Here is a 16,822-nt window from a genome sequence, read left to right on the forward strand (position 1 = left end):
GAGAGAGAGAGAGAGAGAGAGAGAGAGAGAGAGAGAGAGAGAGAGAGAGAGAGAGAGAGAGAGAAAGAGAGGGACTTAACCTTCCACCCGGGTGAACTTGGCAGCTCGATTTCCTGTATTTGCCCTTGCTTGATGGACCGTTTTTATCTTATCCACTTCTCTCCTTCTATTCGCACGTGCTCGCGGGATGCCGCCCCTTGGAGCCTTGGAGCCGGTTTCCTAAGCAGCCTGAATTTACACCGTCTCGACTGACGTCACGGGAGCCACTTGGGACTTCAGCTTTTTGCCAGGCAATCCCGGCGAACAATAAAGCGCCGAGTGTTATAGCCCTTGTAAAATCTTATGATGATCATAAGGCGACCATGATGAATATAACAGCATCTTCCATTGTTGTATTCAATTGGGCTCCAGCGCTCCAAGATGCAGCAGGAAGATGCTTTGGAAATTTTCGAATAAACTTGCGTAGTCGAATCTCCGAGATCCGCCGATTCCCAGTATTCTCTCGTTGGAATTGTAGGGAACGAGGTATGACCAATATTTTTGTAAAATCCCAGAAAAGGCAAATGGCCATTTTTGAGAAGAGATCGGTCGACCGGACGGGCCAATTCGATTCGCGATTTTCACGCTCCCAGTGGGAAGGATTCTCGGGACGGAGGTGCCTAAATATTTGTGTGGGACGATTGGTCTCACCCTGGTCCCGGAAGAGTCAGCTCCCTCGCTTGCAGAAGGAGGGCGCCAGGAGGTACACGAATGTAAGAAGGGAGCGGAAAAGAAAGAAGGAGACACGAAGCAAAGCGATCGGTCACGGACGGCCACGGACGGCCACGACCGCTGAGCCTGAGCGGCCCCTCCGCTCTTGCCTGTCTCTCGCAAACGAGTAAGACTTTCAGCGCGATTATGCGCTCGGCAGTGTCGCCATTGTTTTTGCCGTGGCCAATCGCACGCCGGAATGATTTACTGTCTCGTTTTTGGTAAAAATGGTCAACAGTGCTGGACAAAGCAGAAGATCCCGAAACGGAAGCCGCGGGAGGGCTTCCGTAGGAACTCGACTGAACTCTACCGAAGCCGTCCGATGTCGAGTGAAATCGGCGCCCCCCAGCGAACCACAATGGACACCTCAACCTGTCTGCAAACAGCATCCATTCAGGACCTCTTCACAATGAGACGCGACACGCTCTTTTATGCCTTCCGACATTTACGAGGAGCACCTCGACTCTACTCGGCCTCTCTCTCTCTCTCTCTCTCTCTCTCTCTCTCTCTCTCTCTCTCTCTGCCCGATTCTAAATAAACGAACACGTAGCGCTTTGAGAAGCTTCGCCATCTCGGGCACTTCCGGCCGGCTGCGCGACGCAGCCTTTCGAACGATCGAGGCGAAAGCCAAACATTGAGCCGCAAGACGAAACAATTCCGAACCCAGAGAAGTTGAATTAAGTAAACAAGGGTGGCAGGGCTGCCTCCGAAACGCCACTTGACTTCCCTTCTTGCTTACTTGATCTCCGATTCTTATAACATTATTCCAATTGCACGTCAAAGGCGGAGAACCGAAAGGCAAAGAGACGGCCACTTAATGAGATGGAAAGAAGTGCTTTCGTTTGTTCCGTGAGTGGACTGGGATGAGGTGCTGGAGGTGGGACTGGTGGGTGAGGGGGGGGGGGCTGGTCGCGGTGGAAGACGTTTTGGAGAGAGAATTCACACCTTGTCTTGAAAAGCGCCTTGGTTTCTTATTCTTCCATCCCTTCTCCGCTCTCCGTGTTTCTTCTCCTCTTCTTCCTTGTTTCTTCCTCCTCGTCTCGTTCCTTTTGTTTGGCCGCCTCGTTAACGCCTCGGGGGGCTGAACGGGCCACGCGGTTCCACTCGGTTTATTATTACACCGGTGGGCAAGCATTTTCTCGCTCGCGAAGCTGAAACTTCGGGAAGCTGCGTCGTTCCGTGGAGATCCTGGCAATCGGCCTGAAGACGGTTCTTGCGCGCGCGCGCACCTCAGCCAGAGAGAATTCCGGTTCTTACGGAGGATCGAATCCTCGGGAAAGGACAGGAGGGTCAATAAGAATCAGGCTTATCAAATTAGTGCGCGGCGGAAAGAGGCGACGAGGGACATCAAAGGTACAAGAAAACCATTAGCAGCCGCCATCCTCGAGACAAGAAGTTAAATTAATTACAGAAGTTCCGGAGATGGGAATGAATGCCATGCCATGGCTCAGCATGGCTGCTGAGGATCTTTAAGGACGGCTGGCATTCGTGGGCAGCGAGTCGGTGACGTTTCAAATTAGGACGATAAATAAAGGAAACCGAGTTCTCGAGGGTGGTTTTTCTTTCATTCTGGCCCATCAAAGAATTCCTTCGAGATCCATAGCCGAAAGTCCTCGTCTTCCTACCCCGAAAAATACGTCCGCTTTTTAGAACGTCCGATGCGAAGCGAGAGCGCCGGGACGCCGAGCGGAGTCCAGGCAGATCCAGGCAGATCCAGGCAGATCCAGGCAGATCCAGGCAGAAGCACACGAGAAGAGTCAGGATTGCGAGGATCGGTGGCCGACAGTCCCATTCTAGGCGACACTTCGATCCTGCCGGTTGGATCCACCTTATCGCGGGGATAATGTGCTACCACGTGAGTTGGTTGCGAGGTTCGATGCTCGCAGGATCGAAGGATCGCAGGATCAATGCTGTCAGCTGTCAGGAAGTCTTGCCATGGCCGCAGGACTGTGGCGCATCGGGTGCAGCGAGACCAGATCTTCCGTTCGTCGAGTTCGTCGAGTTCGTCGAGTTCGTCGAGGCTTGTTTAGGAAAATTGGGGAGTCGTATGCTAAAGACTTGTTTTCTAATCGTTTTCGAAGCCAACTCCGTGGCGATCTACTCTAGTTGAATCAAAGGGGCCTAACCGGGACGAGTCAAAGTAGAAGCAGAAGTAGAAGAAGAAGAAATGGGTGAAGATCAAAGATGGAGGAAAACGGTGATAGACCAAGGAGCGAGGGACGTGAGGGAAGTGTTCGGTTGCCGCCCCATTAATTAGGCGCCCCCGCCGCCTCTGCCCTCCGCTCCCCATCCAAGCCCAACCAGCCATTCACAGCTCCGTACCGATCCCCGGCTCTCTCTCTCTCTCTCTCTCTCTCTCTCTCTCTCTCTCTCTCTCTCTCTCTCTCTCTCTGTGTGTACACTTGTGCTCGCGGACCGGCAATTCCACGAACCCCCGGCCAATTATCAGCTGACGGCTTCAAAAAGGGATTTAATTACTTATCACAGGAATTACGCATTAATCGCACCGTCGACCGTAAACGATCATGAGATCACGATGAATAGCTCCGATCTAAATCGACATGAATTCTGCTACTGAGTTCACTAAAAGTCCATTAGGCCTGCAGTATCGAGAGAATTGCGAGAAATTCTATGAGATTTTGGAGTCCCTTCTGCCTACGTTAAAGATTCGGCCCGAAGACGAGCTCGAGAACGAAAGAGTGAGCACCGCTCCTCTCGATCCTTCTCTGTCTCCCTTCCTCGTACTCTTCTCCAAAGAAACGTTACACCGAAGCACCCATTGTTTGTGCTATGGAAATTAATTGAATGTATTTGAATAAACCCGGTGTTCGCTGGTTGTTCCTACTGCCCACCTACGCCGTGCACGTATCAGCGATATCCGTGGCTTTCATCCTGCCCATGCTGGCTTCGCAGGGTGCCCAGGATTCACAGGATTCACAGGATTCACAGGATTCACAGGATTCACAGGATCGCCACACCGACACCAGGTGAAAGGAGCAAAGCGTTTTAAGGAAACCCTAGAAGAAGGACGAGCAGGGAATGCATTGGATGTAGGTGGATGGAGGCGCATGCGCAGGCGCGGACGGTTGACACGCACGAGGAGGTATTCGGCCGGGTATGGCCGGGTATCGCCGGGTATCGCCGGGTATCACTTATGCGGAACGTCCGTGTAATAAGAATAATGGGACGCGGCGTACCAACATCGTACACGCATATCGGACGCGCTGCTTCTGACTATAATGCATCGTAACAGATACGACATTATATTGTCGTGCGGCCAAACGACCCAGCGTCTCCACGAGCCGACTCTCGCTGTAGGTACAATGCACAATGGAATCCATGCATTATACAGTCATTTATTTATTAACTACAGAGTACGGGTTCGCTGCTCGTATTTAAATCACTAACAAGCGGCAGCGCCGATTCGGTCGGGCGCAGCGAGGGGCAGCGAGGGGCAGCGATCGACACTCTGTCGCTCTTCGCTCCTAAGACAACAAAGTTAGCATCTACCTGTCCCACTCCCCCGCCTCTGCTCTCTTCGCCCTCGAATAATAAAGAAAGTTTGTTCGACGGAGAAACTTTGAGACCTCAGCGATTGGCAGAGAAGTAGGCTCGACGGCGAGGATACCAAATTACCAAATTACCAAATTACCAAATTACCAAATTACCAAGAGGCCGAGGGCAACGGCGCTGACAATAAGGAGCGGCTATCAGCGACTTATGCATTTCGTGTGGGCCCTACAGCCGCCAACATTACAAACCGAATAAAACTCCGCTCGAGAGAATTCTTTTGGTTGCGCAACTTATGAATACAAATACAAATGGTAATGTAATTGGATCGTAAAGCCGGCTTATTAAATACCGATTGAAAGGATGCATGTCCTCCGCACGCGTTCCTGCCGGCACACGTGCCCAAGGGACGTCTAAAGGAAATCTTCGCAAAGACGTGCGTGAGAAATCCGTAAGTTTCCTATCTGGCCTATGTGGCGCCGGGCAAATCCTTTTTCTCTCTTTCGACGCAGAGATTCTCGAATTCGATCTTGAGGATCGCAGCGATATGAAATGCGTCACTGAAAGATGATAGAGGCATGCAGGGTGTCTGTGTGCGTCGTTCAGAAGTCTCAAGAGAAACAGAAGGAGAAGGAGAAGGAGAAGCAAGAAGGATCCTTTCCCACGTCGGTCAGCGTCGACCTCAGACTGGTCATCGGATCCTCGTTGCTTCGAAGGAAGGAAGTGGTCGCCAAGATCACTTTACAGCAAAGACTCCGCCACATTTGCGAAACTTTCTTTGATCGCAGCATTCGCGATGCCTGCGTTTCGCAAAACTGGCGCTTCCGTCGAATTCGAGAGGCGAACGAAGGGAACGAAGTGGAGGCGAGACTCCAATCCCCATGGGCAGAAGGAAGTGCGAGGAAATGCTGAGGCGTCTGCGCCCTCCGCCATGAGCCAGGAGGAACGCCATGACGTTCCTTTGACCCGCTTGACCCGATGCGCGCACTTCCCACGATGCATTATGGCGGCCGCTCGAGGCCCTCGGCCCTTCCTTCATCCTTTCCCCGTTGCACCGTGGACCAACCAGATTACGTCTCTCTCGTTCACCGTATTATCCCACACATGATCGAACCCGTGCTGGCAGCTTTCGCTTTGTACGGCCGCTCTGCGGTTTCCACCTCACGTAAGGCCTCCTCCACACCGGACCTGGAGTCTTTGCAGACGTCGTGAGGTGTTGCGTGGGACGGCGATAACGAACAGTCGCGCGTTATGTATTTTGCAATAAATCGGATTGACGAGTGGACGGGTCAAAGGTCAGGACGACAAATGGCGAAGGAGTCTCGCGCGATGCTGCCTTCTTTTACCGGCTGCGCAGCCAATTGAACCGCAAGAGGAGTCGACTTGACGACTGCACGAAACATACTTGAACCACAGTTTAAAAGAAGATTTTTCCTCCGAGAGCCCAAGTGAGGAACCCGTGAGGGACGCAACGAGCGGCTGCGGCCGCCGTGGCCTCCTTGGCCTCCTTGGCCTCCGGAGCGACCACCTTGGACAAAGGAAGCGCGATTTGTAGTTACACTCTATACCGGGACAATGTTTCTTTGCAAGAGCGTCGGGGCTTCTTTCGCAGACTGGTGATCGCAGCAGGATCGGAAAGACGATCCTGAACTTGAAAATCATTTGCGAGGATCCCTTGGAAAAAGATGCCCAAACAAACGTCTGTCGCAAGCGATCGATTATCGAGAAACTCTTTGATCACTGGCAGATCTTCTGGTATCGTCGGAAGGAAGAATGCGATCGAACGAGGAGGAACTGAAAATAGAACAAGAGGCGAAGGGCAGAGAGAGAGAGAGAGAGAGAGAGAGAGAGAGAGAGATGCGATCGAGGCAACGAAGAGCGAAGGCTCAGAGCGGAATCGAAGAGCGATGGATCAGAGCGGGAATCCCGGCGTTAGTTTCCGAAATAAATGTTCGAAAGTTTACGAGGGGATAAGAGTGTCCATAGATTTGTAACGAACATGAGCTCAAACCCTTTAGAGTCTAGAAGCGCTCTGCGTGAGGCTACACTAATCCCGCGCTCATTAGTAACTCACCACAAACAGGCCCATAACTAAGCACACCACGGTGCGACGCTCGCCGAGAGCTTCTCTCAGAATAGAAAAGCGGCCTCCAGGTAAATTTATAGATTGGCCTCAATCGCCATTGCCGAAAGAGCAACGAAAAGAAGACGATTCGATCGACGAGAGAATTCGAGGAAAGCCTAATTTTCTCCTTTCTCTCGAAGCACGTGCGCAGCGGCACAGTGCGCGTGATATACATACATGCGAGTCCATAGCAGCATCGGTAGTTGCGAATGATTTGACACGTCGATATCTCAGGAGTGTCATTAACGGCCGCACGTCGTGTTTGGAGGTCGCTTGTGTCAGCAGTGTCACGTGGTGCCAGTACGTGGCGCCTATCCGGTTACCAGTCGTTGTTCCTGGTCACCAGACACTTCGCGACTCGCTCAGCTTTATGTCGTCATCGCATTATCGTTATTCCCCTTTTTCCTCTTCTCATTCTCCTTCGGTCTAGAAGCGATAGCCGACTCGGATGCTGCGACCGAACTCGCGCTGCTCTTATCGCATCCTGCCAATCGTAATCAGCAGGCCAACCCATAAAGTCGGCTCGCACCTGTCCGCTGCGAATCGAACGATCGGATGCATCGTCGGTCCAGCACGCGCATCTCTGAGATCATTCGCCGGAATGCTTCCTGGATGCACTCCAATTTTTCGCTTTTCGCGCGCAGTGACATCCCTCAGGTAGCAGTCTGACTTTCCTGAATTCGCTCCTCCGGAATTCCCGAGCGAAACGTGGCTACACGCGCACTACGGTTAACGTGGGTTTCTCTCTCATTGACGTCGAGGAAAGTCGAGAAAGAAGGTTAGACGCGGCAGGTTAAGTAGGAGGCGGAGGTCGGGTTGATGTCGGCGATGTCGGTGATGACGAAGACGATGGTGATGATGGTGGTAGCAGGGGTGGCGGAGGCGGAGATGAGGAAGCTGGGAGCGGCGGAGACTGAGGAATCGAGAGGAAAGAAGGAAGAAAAGGCGTCAACGAAAGAAGAGAGGACGAAACCATTAAGTTTATTTACCGTAATTGGAGGAGCTTTAACGCGCCAAACCAAACACTGGTTATAGCCGCCATAAACCTACCCACAATCACTTAGAGCGCAGTACGCTTTTTCCCCCTATTTATTCCAGGGGGCCCCCCCTGACTCCTCGACGTCGGCCGATTTAGTTGCCGCGAGTCCCGCACTTTCTTGCCGCTCGCTGCTCCCGCAGCCAAACTGCTGCGCCTCCTTCCGTTACTTGCCGTCGTTCTCGCCTTTGTCGTCTTTGCCTTCCTTTCGACGGCTAACAATGACTCTGAAGTTGCCCCATCTAGTTCTACTATCTCCTCCGACCTCCCTATCAGTTATCAATCGGCGATCGACCGATGCATGTTGGGAGAAGGAAACAAGAAATCCCGTCGACGAGCACCGGTTAATACAAAGTTCTCTTCATCTTCGGTCAGGGCGGCGGGACGGGGAGGAAGCGGGAGGGAAGGAGGAGCACAGAGGGCACAGAGGGCACAGAGGAAGGGGAATCCCACGAAAATCAAGAGGTTCCTTGTTAATATTTGTACGAGCGAAACCATTGAGCGATAGGTACTCGATTGAACGGCGCCGGTCAACGTTCGACTCTCCGAGCGATAAAGACGCTTTGCGAAAGTGGGTAAACACACGAGGCGGCCGAAAAATGAACGCGTGGTGGCCCGCCAGACGGTGCCGGAGCCCACTGCCGTGCCTGCGCGCACCTAGCACGTACGCGTCGTTTCAGCGCACTGCTCTATTCGTGTCGTAACGAGCTATGTTTTTTTTCTTTTTTTTTTTTTCTTTTTTTTTTCTTTCCAGTAGAAACCTTAGCGATGCCGCCGGATGGAAGAAGGTCGGCCCAACGCACGCGTACCACTGGGCTATCGCTCGTGGGAATAAATGACACGGAGACTCCCTTCCTGGACGGGAGAAACGCGCGCGCTATCAGTGAATAAATAACCCAGTGCCGCGACCGCTCGTGACGAGGGCGTCGGCGACGTCGATTGCAAAGGCGGCGCGACTATTCGCGTTCTTGGCAAGATACAAGGGGGCCTGACTGCGCGCACGGGGTCTCCGTGGTAGGAGCACAGAGGAACGGAAAGGCATCGCTCGATTAGACTGAGCTGATTATTCACCTGTGTCATTAGACGATCAGCGCCGGTGCCCTCCTCATCCTTGAAGACGATGTCCGCGTTGTAGTTGGGCACGAGGTCGCGGAATCTGGAGTCGTGTCTGGAGACACGACCCTCGCTAAGTCCACTGGCTGGAAGGGTGTTCTCGCTGACATTGGGCACATGCTGCTTGAAGACGAGGGGCGTCAGCTTCCGGAACATGGGTCTCCTGCCGCCACCCCTTCCGGGCCCGCAGCCGAGAACCAGTCCCGTCTCCAGCGTGGGCAGCCAGAAAGACAGAAGCACCAGAATTTGCAGAAAGGCCCGCTTCCTGTGGTTTGCCGGCGCTACCACGATGTACACCATAATCACACCCTCGAAGGGAGGTCAGTGAGTCGATGGCTCCTTTCTCTCGCGGCACGATCGCAGGCCGGTCCTCCTCTTTCCTCTTACCTCACTGGCTAACCATAACCAGGGCATCACACCCTGCACTTACTTCGATAACCACCGCGACACAGCGACACACCACACCTGTCACTTGAACCTCTACCTGCAACTCGAACGCAAAGCACTGGACCCCGTTGGTTCCACTTGCTCCGAATCCCGCGATCCCTACATCTCGTAGGCCCGAGACGCGCGCACCATCACCACCCACCCGCTCACCGAACGAATCACCGATCTCGAGCAACTATTTGTTTATATTGAGTCGATTCGCGACTTCCGACTATCCAGACACTGGACGAGCACGAGCCGCCGGCTCTTCTTGACTTCCCACTCGCCTCGTTATCACGGTTCTCCTCGAGTTTTCGATAGTGCCTCGCTGGCTCCTCTTTTTCCCGGTGCCTTCCGCTTCTTATCTTGGGCCCCACTTTGGAGGCAGCGAACTACCGGGAAGGCGACGTGTGGGAACGAAACGGAAATCCTGAGCTGGGCTACGTGATGCTGATGGTGACTCTCGCGAAACGTCAAAATCTTTACTGGAGGCGGTTTAAAGGAAGGTCAGACACTATGGACGTTTTCCGGACGAGCCGGAGGTGGGAAATGCTCGATCGCTTTGGCGCTTCTCGGCTGGCCAGGACGGACCGCAGCCGTCCGGAGGAAGAGAGTGAGAGAGAGAGAGAGAGAGAGAGAGAGAGAGAGAGAGAGAGAGAGAGAAAGCAAAGGAGAGCGAATGAGCAAAGAAACGAGGAGACGCAGGGGAGGATGTACGAGACCTCGCCCCTCGCTTCAGCTCGCTCCGCCGTAGTTCGGCGTAATTCACGAGGCAGGTCTCTCTCAGCCCTGTGACCCCCACCAGCCACCCCCGGGTTGATCTCAGGGACTCCTGCTGGATTTGCCCCTACCATCCGCCCTCGATGCCCAGGTGTGACGTCATCGGGACGGTAGGCCGTCTATTGGTCGGGGCGGGGCGAACCAGGTAAACGAGGACAGGTGCGCTTCCTGAACTCCAGTGCCACTGCCGTCTACCTTTCTCCTTGTCCCGCTTGGTCGCCGCCACCTTCGTCTCTCTGCTTTCCTCCCGATTCCTCTCGCGCGACTCCTTTCGATCTGTCTCGGTTCCTCTCGGCTCGACTCGCTCCAATCTCTCTCGACCTCACTCCTTCACGCTCCTCCTCCCTCTCGCCCTTTCTCTGCCCCCACTACCTCAGCATCCACCTCCAGCGCCAGACTCGCTGCCCAGCCTTTCTGCTTCTTTCTCTTGCAGTCGGTTCCTCTCTTCCTCGTCCGGCACTCTGCCACTTCAGGGCTGCTCAATGACTTTCGACCCCCCGAGATCCACCCCTGATTCGAGTCGAGCAACTTCCCAATGAGTTGACCGGCCACTCTTAATCACCCCCCACGCCCCACGAAACTCACATTACTGGAGCCCATCCTCGTGGTGCCAGCCTAAGCCCTGATGATGCCGTTCGAGACCTTCCGGTGGCCTCCAACCTTTGCTGCTCCTCTGGCTCTGAGAATGCCTAGGAATGCCTAGGAATGCCTAGGAATCTTCGCCGACGGTTTTCGTAGTCGGGCCGATTCGTTTCATCGAGCTTACCAAGCTTACCGAAAGTACCGAAAGGTTGTCGTCAATACTAATTACGATTAGCTGTCGGTCCCATAGCCGCGCACACGCCTGCCCAGATCAAAGTGACACTGCCTGCGACATTCCGGCGCGGCGGAATAGCATGGCACTACGCGACACGACACACGGCACAGTGTTTTTCGGTCGAACGATAGGATCAGTCGTTCCACAACGACTGATAGCCAAGCCAATGCGAGCCGAAGAAGCCGGCCCGGCCGAGTGGCCGACTGCCCGATCGGCCGGCCGGGCAGCCGGGCAGCCGGGCAGCCGAGCGGCGCAGCGCTCGAGCAGTCGAGCAGTCTGACAGATAGTTGGACTTTATAGATAACAAACTTATCTTTCTCATCACGCATAGGTCGACAGCGCCACTACGAATCTAAGAGACTCGCGATGGGAATTTCTCAAGTTCCGCAGATGACTCGCCCTGGCTGAATACTGATCTCCGGAAGCAGCTTCACGGAAGAGTCGTGCCTGGTTGGGCCGCAGTCGGAGAGAAAGAGCGAGTGGGTGGCGGCAGAATGTGGACTGTGTTCCAGTTTCGAGAGATGCGACATGGGATTCCGTTAGTGAGTAGTTAGGCGCGTTTAGCACCAGCCAAGTGATCCCTTCGGCGTAACTCGATCTCGGGGAACCGAATGGAATGGAACGAAAGGAAGGTGTTCCGTGAAAGAAGGGTTCTATGGGCCGCGTAATGGACGGGACAAATATTTATCATTGGCCGCGTAATTTAAGGTGCGTTTAGCAAACGGAAGATGCGAGGGAAAACAAACAAGATGAGGTGGCGGGAAAGGGGCCGGGGGGCTCGAAGCTAGCACGGAGAGGCGGAAAGAGGCGGAAAGAGTGGCTCAAAGGGGCCGCCGTGGGGTCCACTGGGCCCTGTGAGAAGGCACAAACCCCAATAATAGCACCAGAATTTATATACCTGCACGAGAACTCGCAGGAATGGGCCGTGTAGGCACCCAGGGACCAGGGACGGCGCATCCGAGAGGGCACCTATACTCCCAGGGCGCATCCTCGACGCAATTTCGGCCGATGGATCTTGACACGTGGATCTTCGTTCTTCCCGAGCTGGCCGAGTGGCGTAAGGGTCAATTGTCTTTTGTTATAAATACGACGCGGCCGATCGAGGCAACGAGAGCCTCTGCGCTCGTGGAGAAAACGGGAGAATCGGCGAAAAGGGGGCGACGGAGAAGGACCGAGGCCTCCGAAAGGAAGTCTCCGACCCTGTGAGGTGAGATGCTGATGGGGAGGATGAGTTCGTGGGGTACGGAGCGAACCATCCATCACCGAAGGCTCAAAGCCGTATCTAGTGACTGAGGCCGCCGCGGCATAGGATGCCAAAGTACAGCCAAATATTGTGAAAGGTCCAGAAAAGGTAGAAATATAAAATAAATTTGCCGGTTGAAACGAGACTGCCGCTGGGAAAGGTGCCGCGCGCGCGCGTGTGCGTGTGCGTGTGCGTGTGCGTGTGCGTGTGCAACTGTGTGCTCCTGCAGAGAGTGTGGGTCGCGCCGACGGAGACCCCGAGGAGCTCTTTACCGCTGGCGGCTCTTTGAACTTGCCTCACCTCCCCCTCCCCCTTCGGCACCAGCATCACCAGCCTCCCGTCCTCCACGTCCTTCTCATCTCGCTGATCCTCCTCCTCATCCATCCGTCTCAGCGCTCATCTTGACTAAGGCCGGCCAGAGGCCATTTAAGTTTGACATGCGAGAGTTAAGATTTGCGGCGGTTTAGCAGCCTCGCGCGAAATCACACGGGGATCCTTCCGCACGGGTGGCTGGAGGAGCCTCTGGAGGCGTCGTCGAGGAATAACGAGCTAAAAATTTCAGAGGAAGTGAATAGAAGCGTGGCACGCTTGACACGCTTGACACGCTTGACACGCAGAATGTGCGGCTGAATTCGGCAGCGATGGTCGCTTCTTAATGGGGACGCTGAAATAGTAGGAGAATGCGTGATTGATTTGAAGATGGTAATGCAAGGACCGTATACGAGGCTGCTCAGGAACGGATGAGGTGGGTGAGCAGCTCGTAGCTCGTAGCTCGTAAGTTAGCACGTGGTCGCGAAATGGAAACAGGGAAGCGAGAAACGAGTGGCGACGGGCACGAGGTGCCGGTGCTGGTGAACGCGTACAGGACGATAAGAGACTCTGGTGGTTTCGAGAGGCACCCTGGAGAACAAGAGAGAAACCAAGAGAGGCCGGTATAAAGAAGGAGGGGAGGCCCTCTGGTGGGGGGAGGGCACACCGCGAATGCACGGGGCATGCACGTAGAGAGAAGGCCCACCAGAGGACCACACAGGACGCGGCACGCGCGCGCTCTACCGGGTGGCCCGCACACGTCCGCTTCGGGCCCGCTCGCGACTCGTCGGGAGCCTTCGGCTCGCCCCGGTGGTCGACACTGTCGAGGCCACACAGCGCGCGCGCACGCGCGAACGCTTCCTGGGTGGCATTCACCGAGCGGACGGGCCGCCGAGCGAAGGTAGCCTCCTGGGCCACTCTACAACCTGTTAGTGTCGGGCCTCCTCGTATTATGCTCCCTCTGGGCTGATCCTGGTCCCGCTTGCAGCCTACCCAGCCTACCCAGCCTACCCAGCCGACCTCTGCTACATCGCCACTCTGCCTCTCTTCGTCCCTCTCGCACCTTCGCTCCTCTTCACTCGACTCGGCCTGGTCCAACCTGCTCGGCCGGCCCGGCATTGGTTCACGGCATCACGGGCTTCTAATAAGATTCCAATTTGTCAATTAGGGGGAGGACGGGCCCCCTGACACCTAACTTGATTTCTACGGGGCGACACTTACGCGCCGTGTTCTTCTCCCACCCTGTTCAGAGAGACCCCTTCGCATTTAAGCTTCTCTCACACCGAAACCTCTTACCTCTTTTAATGAGACACGCAATTTCTTTCTTCCTTGCTCTCTCTCTCTCTCTCTCTCTCTCTCTCTCTCTCTCTCTCTCTCTACTTTCTCTCCTTTCTCCGATCGCGCGCTCTACCATTCTGTAATCTATAGAACCAAATACTCTTTTGATATTAAAGAAATGATCCACTACCTGGTCAAGCTGCTTTGACTTCTGCCGTTCACCAAGTTGCTTTCTTTTTCTAGCCAAAACTATGTCGCAGCCCTTGTTCAGGCTGTTTTTGTGAAGATCGCTCAAGACGAAAGTGCCCTCGGAAGATCCGTGCCAGGAGGCCAGAGGCTCTTCCGATGGAATATAACCTGGACCCATTAACCCTGCAGGAGAGGAACTCTCGAGCCGACACTTTATTACGTGTCGTACGAGGAGCCATTATATACTTGTTCGAAGTAAATGAGCTACACTCCTCGAGCCAAGTCCAGAGAACGGGGCTCTATCGAGTGCAGCGCGGTCTCCGTCAATTGTGCGCAGTGCAGGAGTATGGAGTGTGTGGACTGTACCGAGTCCACAGAATCGCCGATCCAGCGAAGTTGACGTAGCGTCGGGGGGTTCAGCCGCATTGTTTGCTGTGCTAGTCGAGTCGCTCAGTCGCTCAGTCGCTCGTACCTATTTGTTTAATGTTTACGTTGGCGCTGCGCGATTGCGTCGACGACAGGACTAAAGGACGAGCACGAGCGAGCCCAGCTAAGACGGGGACTTGAATGCTCTCGAGCTGCGAGGTTTCGCACGGCTCCACTTGTGCCTCAGGCGGCAGGCAGCTCCAACCGATCGATACTCCGCACCGCCGCTCTCTCTCTCTCTCGAGAGAGAAGAGTGTCGCGTGCCGATCAATCGGTAGCTCGGTACTGCGTGGGGCCCGTTTTCCAGGATATCCCAGGAGGGACCTCTGCGCGTAAGGACTCGAAAGGAGCAGGGACCGACTGAATGAAAAGAGCCGCGGGTGGACTATAAAGTTTCATTCTGGCGCGAACGTCTTCGAATTAGCAATAAAGCAGCGATTTGGCGAACAAAGTTGAGGGCGTGGACGCGGGTGCGGGTGCGGTGCGGGTGCGGTGCGCGGACGGAGACTCCCCCTTGGCTCCTCGTTTTTTGTTTACTCACCCGAACTGGTTTTGCGGTGTGCAAGAGGACTCTGGCTATTTCGAGGTACGCAAATACCGAATACGCCGGTGCGCCAGGGGTGCACGGGGAGCACGCCTATAGCTATATGATCTAGCTCCGTGCGCAGAGACAAAGGAATGCTTCCCTGCCCTCGACTCTCTACCCTCGAACCAAACTCCGCCGCGGCCCTCTTCTTCTCGGCTCTCCCGATCGTCGTCGTAGTCGTGGCCGCTGAGTTCAGGGGGTGGCGGGAGAGGGCAGGGGGTACGCAGAAGAAAGAAGAATAAGAAGAGTCGTCTGGAGGAATAGGCTATTCCACTTATACGCTGCTCGGATTCAATTAACTCTCCACCTTCCCTCCTTCTCATCTCGCGGCGGTATGCCCCCTGCCCCCCCCTGCCCCCTTGCCACCCAGCCTCTGCCTACCTATACAGGGTGTCCCGCAGGACCGGTACTATCTTCGTTCGCGATGCCCCGTGGAACCTTCTCGTCCTTTCCTTATCCTTCTTGTCCAATGCTTCGCCTCTGGTCTTGCTTCTGCACGAGGTTCCTCCGCGTCTCCTGACTCCTCGATGGATCAAGATAAAAGCCAATCGAGATCCACGGGACGTTCGGTAGAGGCGAGCGGGCGAGCGGGCGAGCGGGCGAGCGGGCGAGCGAGGCGTCGAAATGGGCCTGTTGCTCACGGACGAGGAGGCCCCTTCGCTCATCGAGCTCTTGGTCGTTAAGCGTTAACGTCCAACTGCCAGTTTAACGCGCAGGGAACGCGCACACCCTGGCCGCCGTGCAACTCGGCCAATCATCGGGCTCCGCCATTCCTTTCCTCGGCTCATCCGGCGATGGCCGCAGGTCGACCGCTGGATTCGCCTTAAGTTTCGCGTCAAACTCAATCTTACGGCTCCCTGCACACTGCCAACGTAAGACGCGCCAAGTTTGATCCCTCGTAACGCTCATAATGCTCGGACGCGTCCAAAGAGGCGCGAGGCTCCTTCGCTCGTTCGGCTTTAAAAGAGAAGGAGCACCTGCCCATATTCGCCGTCAAGCCGTGTTCACAGTTCCCACTTATAAATCGCCCATCTTGTTAGAAGAATTCCTTAAAGGGAATCCACACCGCTTCGATCCGTTTCGCGTTAAGTCAAACCAGGTCGAAGATTCTCTGATTCTCCGATTGACAGATTGACAGATTGACAGATTGACAGATTGGAGTGACGTCAGCCGATCGACCCGAGTTCATGTTTCCCGCGTTACTTATCAGCTAGTCGCGTAGTTTCTCTCGCGTAATAATTCATCTTCTGTACCTAAGAGATGCGAGATGGAGGCTGAGAAGGAGGATAAGAAATGATCCTGCACCGGGACTATCCCCCATCACTGTCACAGAAGCTCATTGAATTCCCAGAAAAAGGCCGCTCAAATTCTACGAAAGGAAAATCCCGAAATTTCGCGAGTACATGTTGCGATACGCGCGGCTTATGTCGCGCGAGCTGCGCACGATGCCTTAGGGCTTGCAACCTCTCTCTCTCCCTCTTACCCCGAGACGATCTCCTCTCCCTCTCTCTCTCTCTTTCTCTTCAGTTTCCCACGAGAACCGCCGCCGCCTTCTGGAATGTCGCTCTCCCCGCTGGCCCTCTCGCCCTCTCGCCCTCTCGCCCTCCCTCTCTCGCTCGCTCACCTCATTCCTCGATCACCCTCTAGGGCTCTCCTGAGACTTAACGGGGTGCACTAGGAACATACATTGCATCTCTGCCTTGCGCAGGGAAGAGGGAAGCAAGTGAGCCTAACGTACGACTAAAATAGTACTGTAAGTATTGTTGCTGGCTTAACCGCGGCCTAACATCCTTAGCGCGGCCTCCTTACGGCTTTTTCCATCTTTGGTCTTCCGACTTACGATAGTCAGCCTTCTCCTCGTACTTTCATTAAGAAGCTACTTCTCAGTGGTTGATCATCGAGCTGCATCCACGTGCCTTTCGTCCAGGAGTTGGAAATATTTCTAGTCTCGCGCCGGCATTGATTTCAACTCGATTGTTCTGTTGATTCTCGTCAGCATTCTCAGGAATTACCTCCTTTTCCCTCTCCCACTCTCGCCTGAGTAATCGCGCTTTATAATATATTTTCAATCTAGGAATCACCGAGGCTCTCCGTCTAATTGTTCTTTAACTGCCGAAGGAAAGTATTGTTAGAGTTCCGGTGCATATAGTCTTACTTTTCTTATGCTAACTCGAATCCGGCCTCCCATTACACGTCTAGCTAATAATAATGGTGGTTTACACTTTGCTACCTAT

The 16,822-nt window shown here is 54.4% G+C and overlaps 1 protein-coding gene across 1 annotated transcript in view; it reads right to left on the bottom strand.

Annotated features, from left to right (window-relative positions):
• LOC107264577 (tiggy-winkle hedgehog protein) overlaps positions 1–10,829 on the bottom strand; it is a 25,247-nt gene extending 14,418 nt beyond the window's left edge. The window contains exon 1 of the mRNA XM_015732981.2: positions 8,493–10,829. Within this exon, the coding sequence (XP_015588467.1) occupies positions 8,493–8,834 (342 nt within the window). The 5' untranslated portion in view covers positions 8,835–10,829. The remainder of the gene's footprint in view (positions 1–8,492) is intronic.
• Between the last annotated feature and the right edge of the window lie 5,993 nt (positions 10,830–16,822).

The sequence above is a fragment of the Cephus cinctus genome, unplaced genomic scaffold (assembly GCF_000341935.2).
Source record: "Cephus cinctus unplaced genomic scaffold, Ccin1 Ccin1_scaffold0173, whole genome shotgun sequence".
Lineage (NCBI taxonomy): Eukaryota > Metazoa > Arthropoda > Insecta > Hymenoptera > Cephidae > Cephus > Cephus cinctus.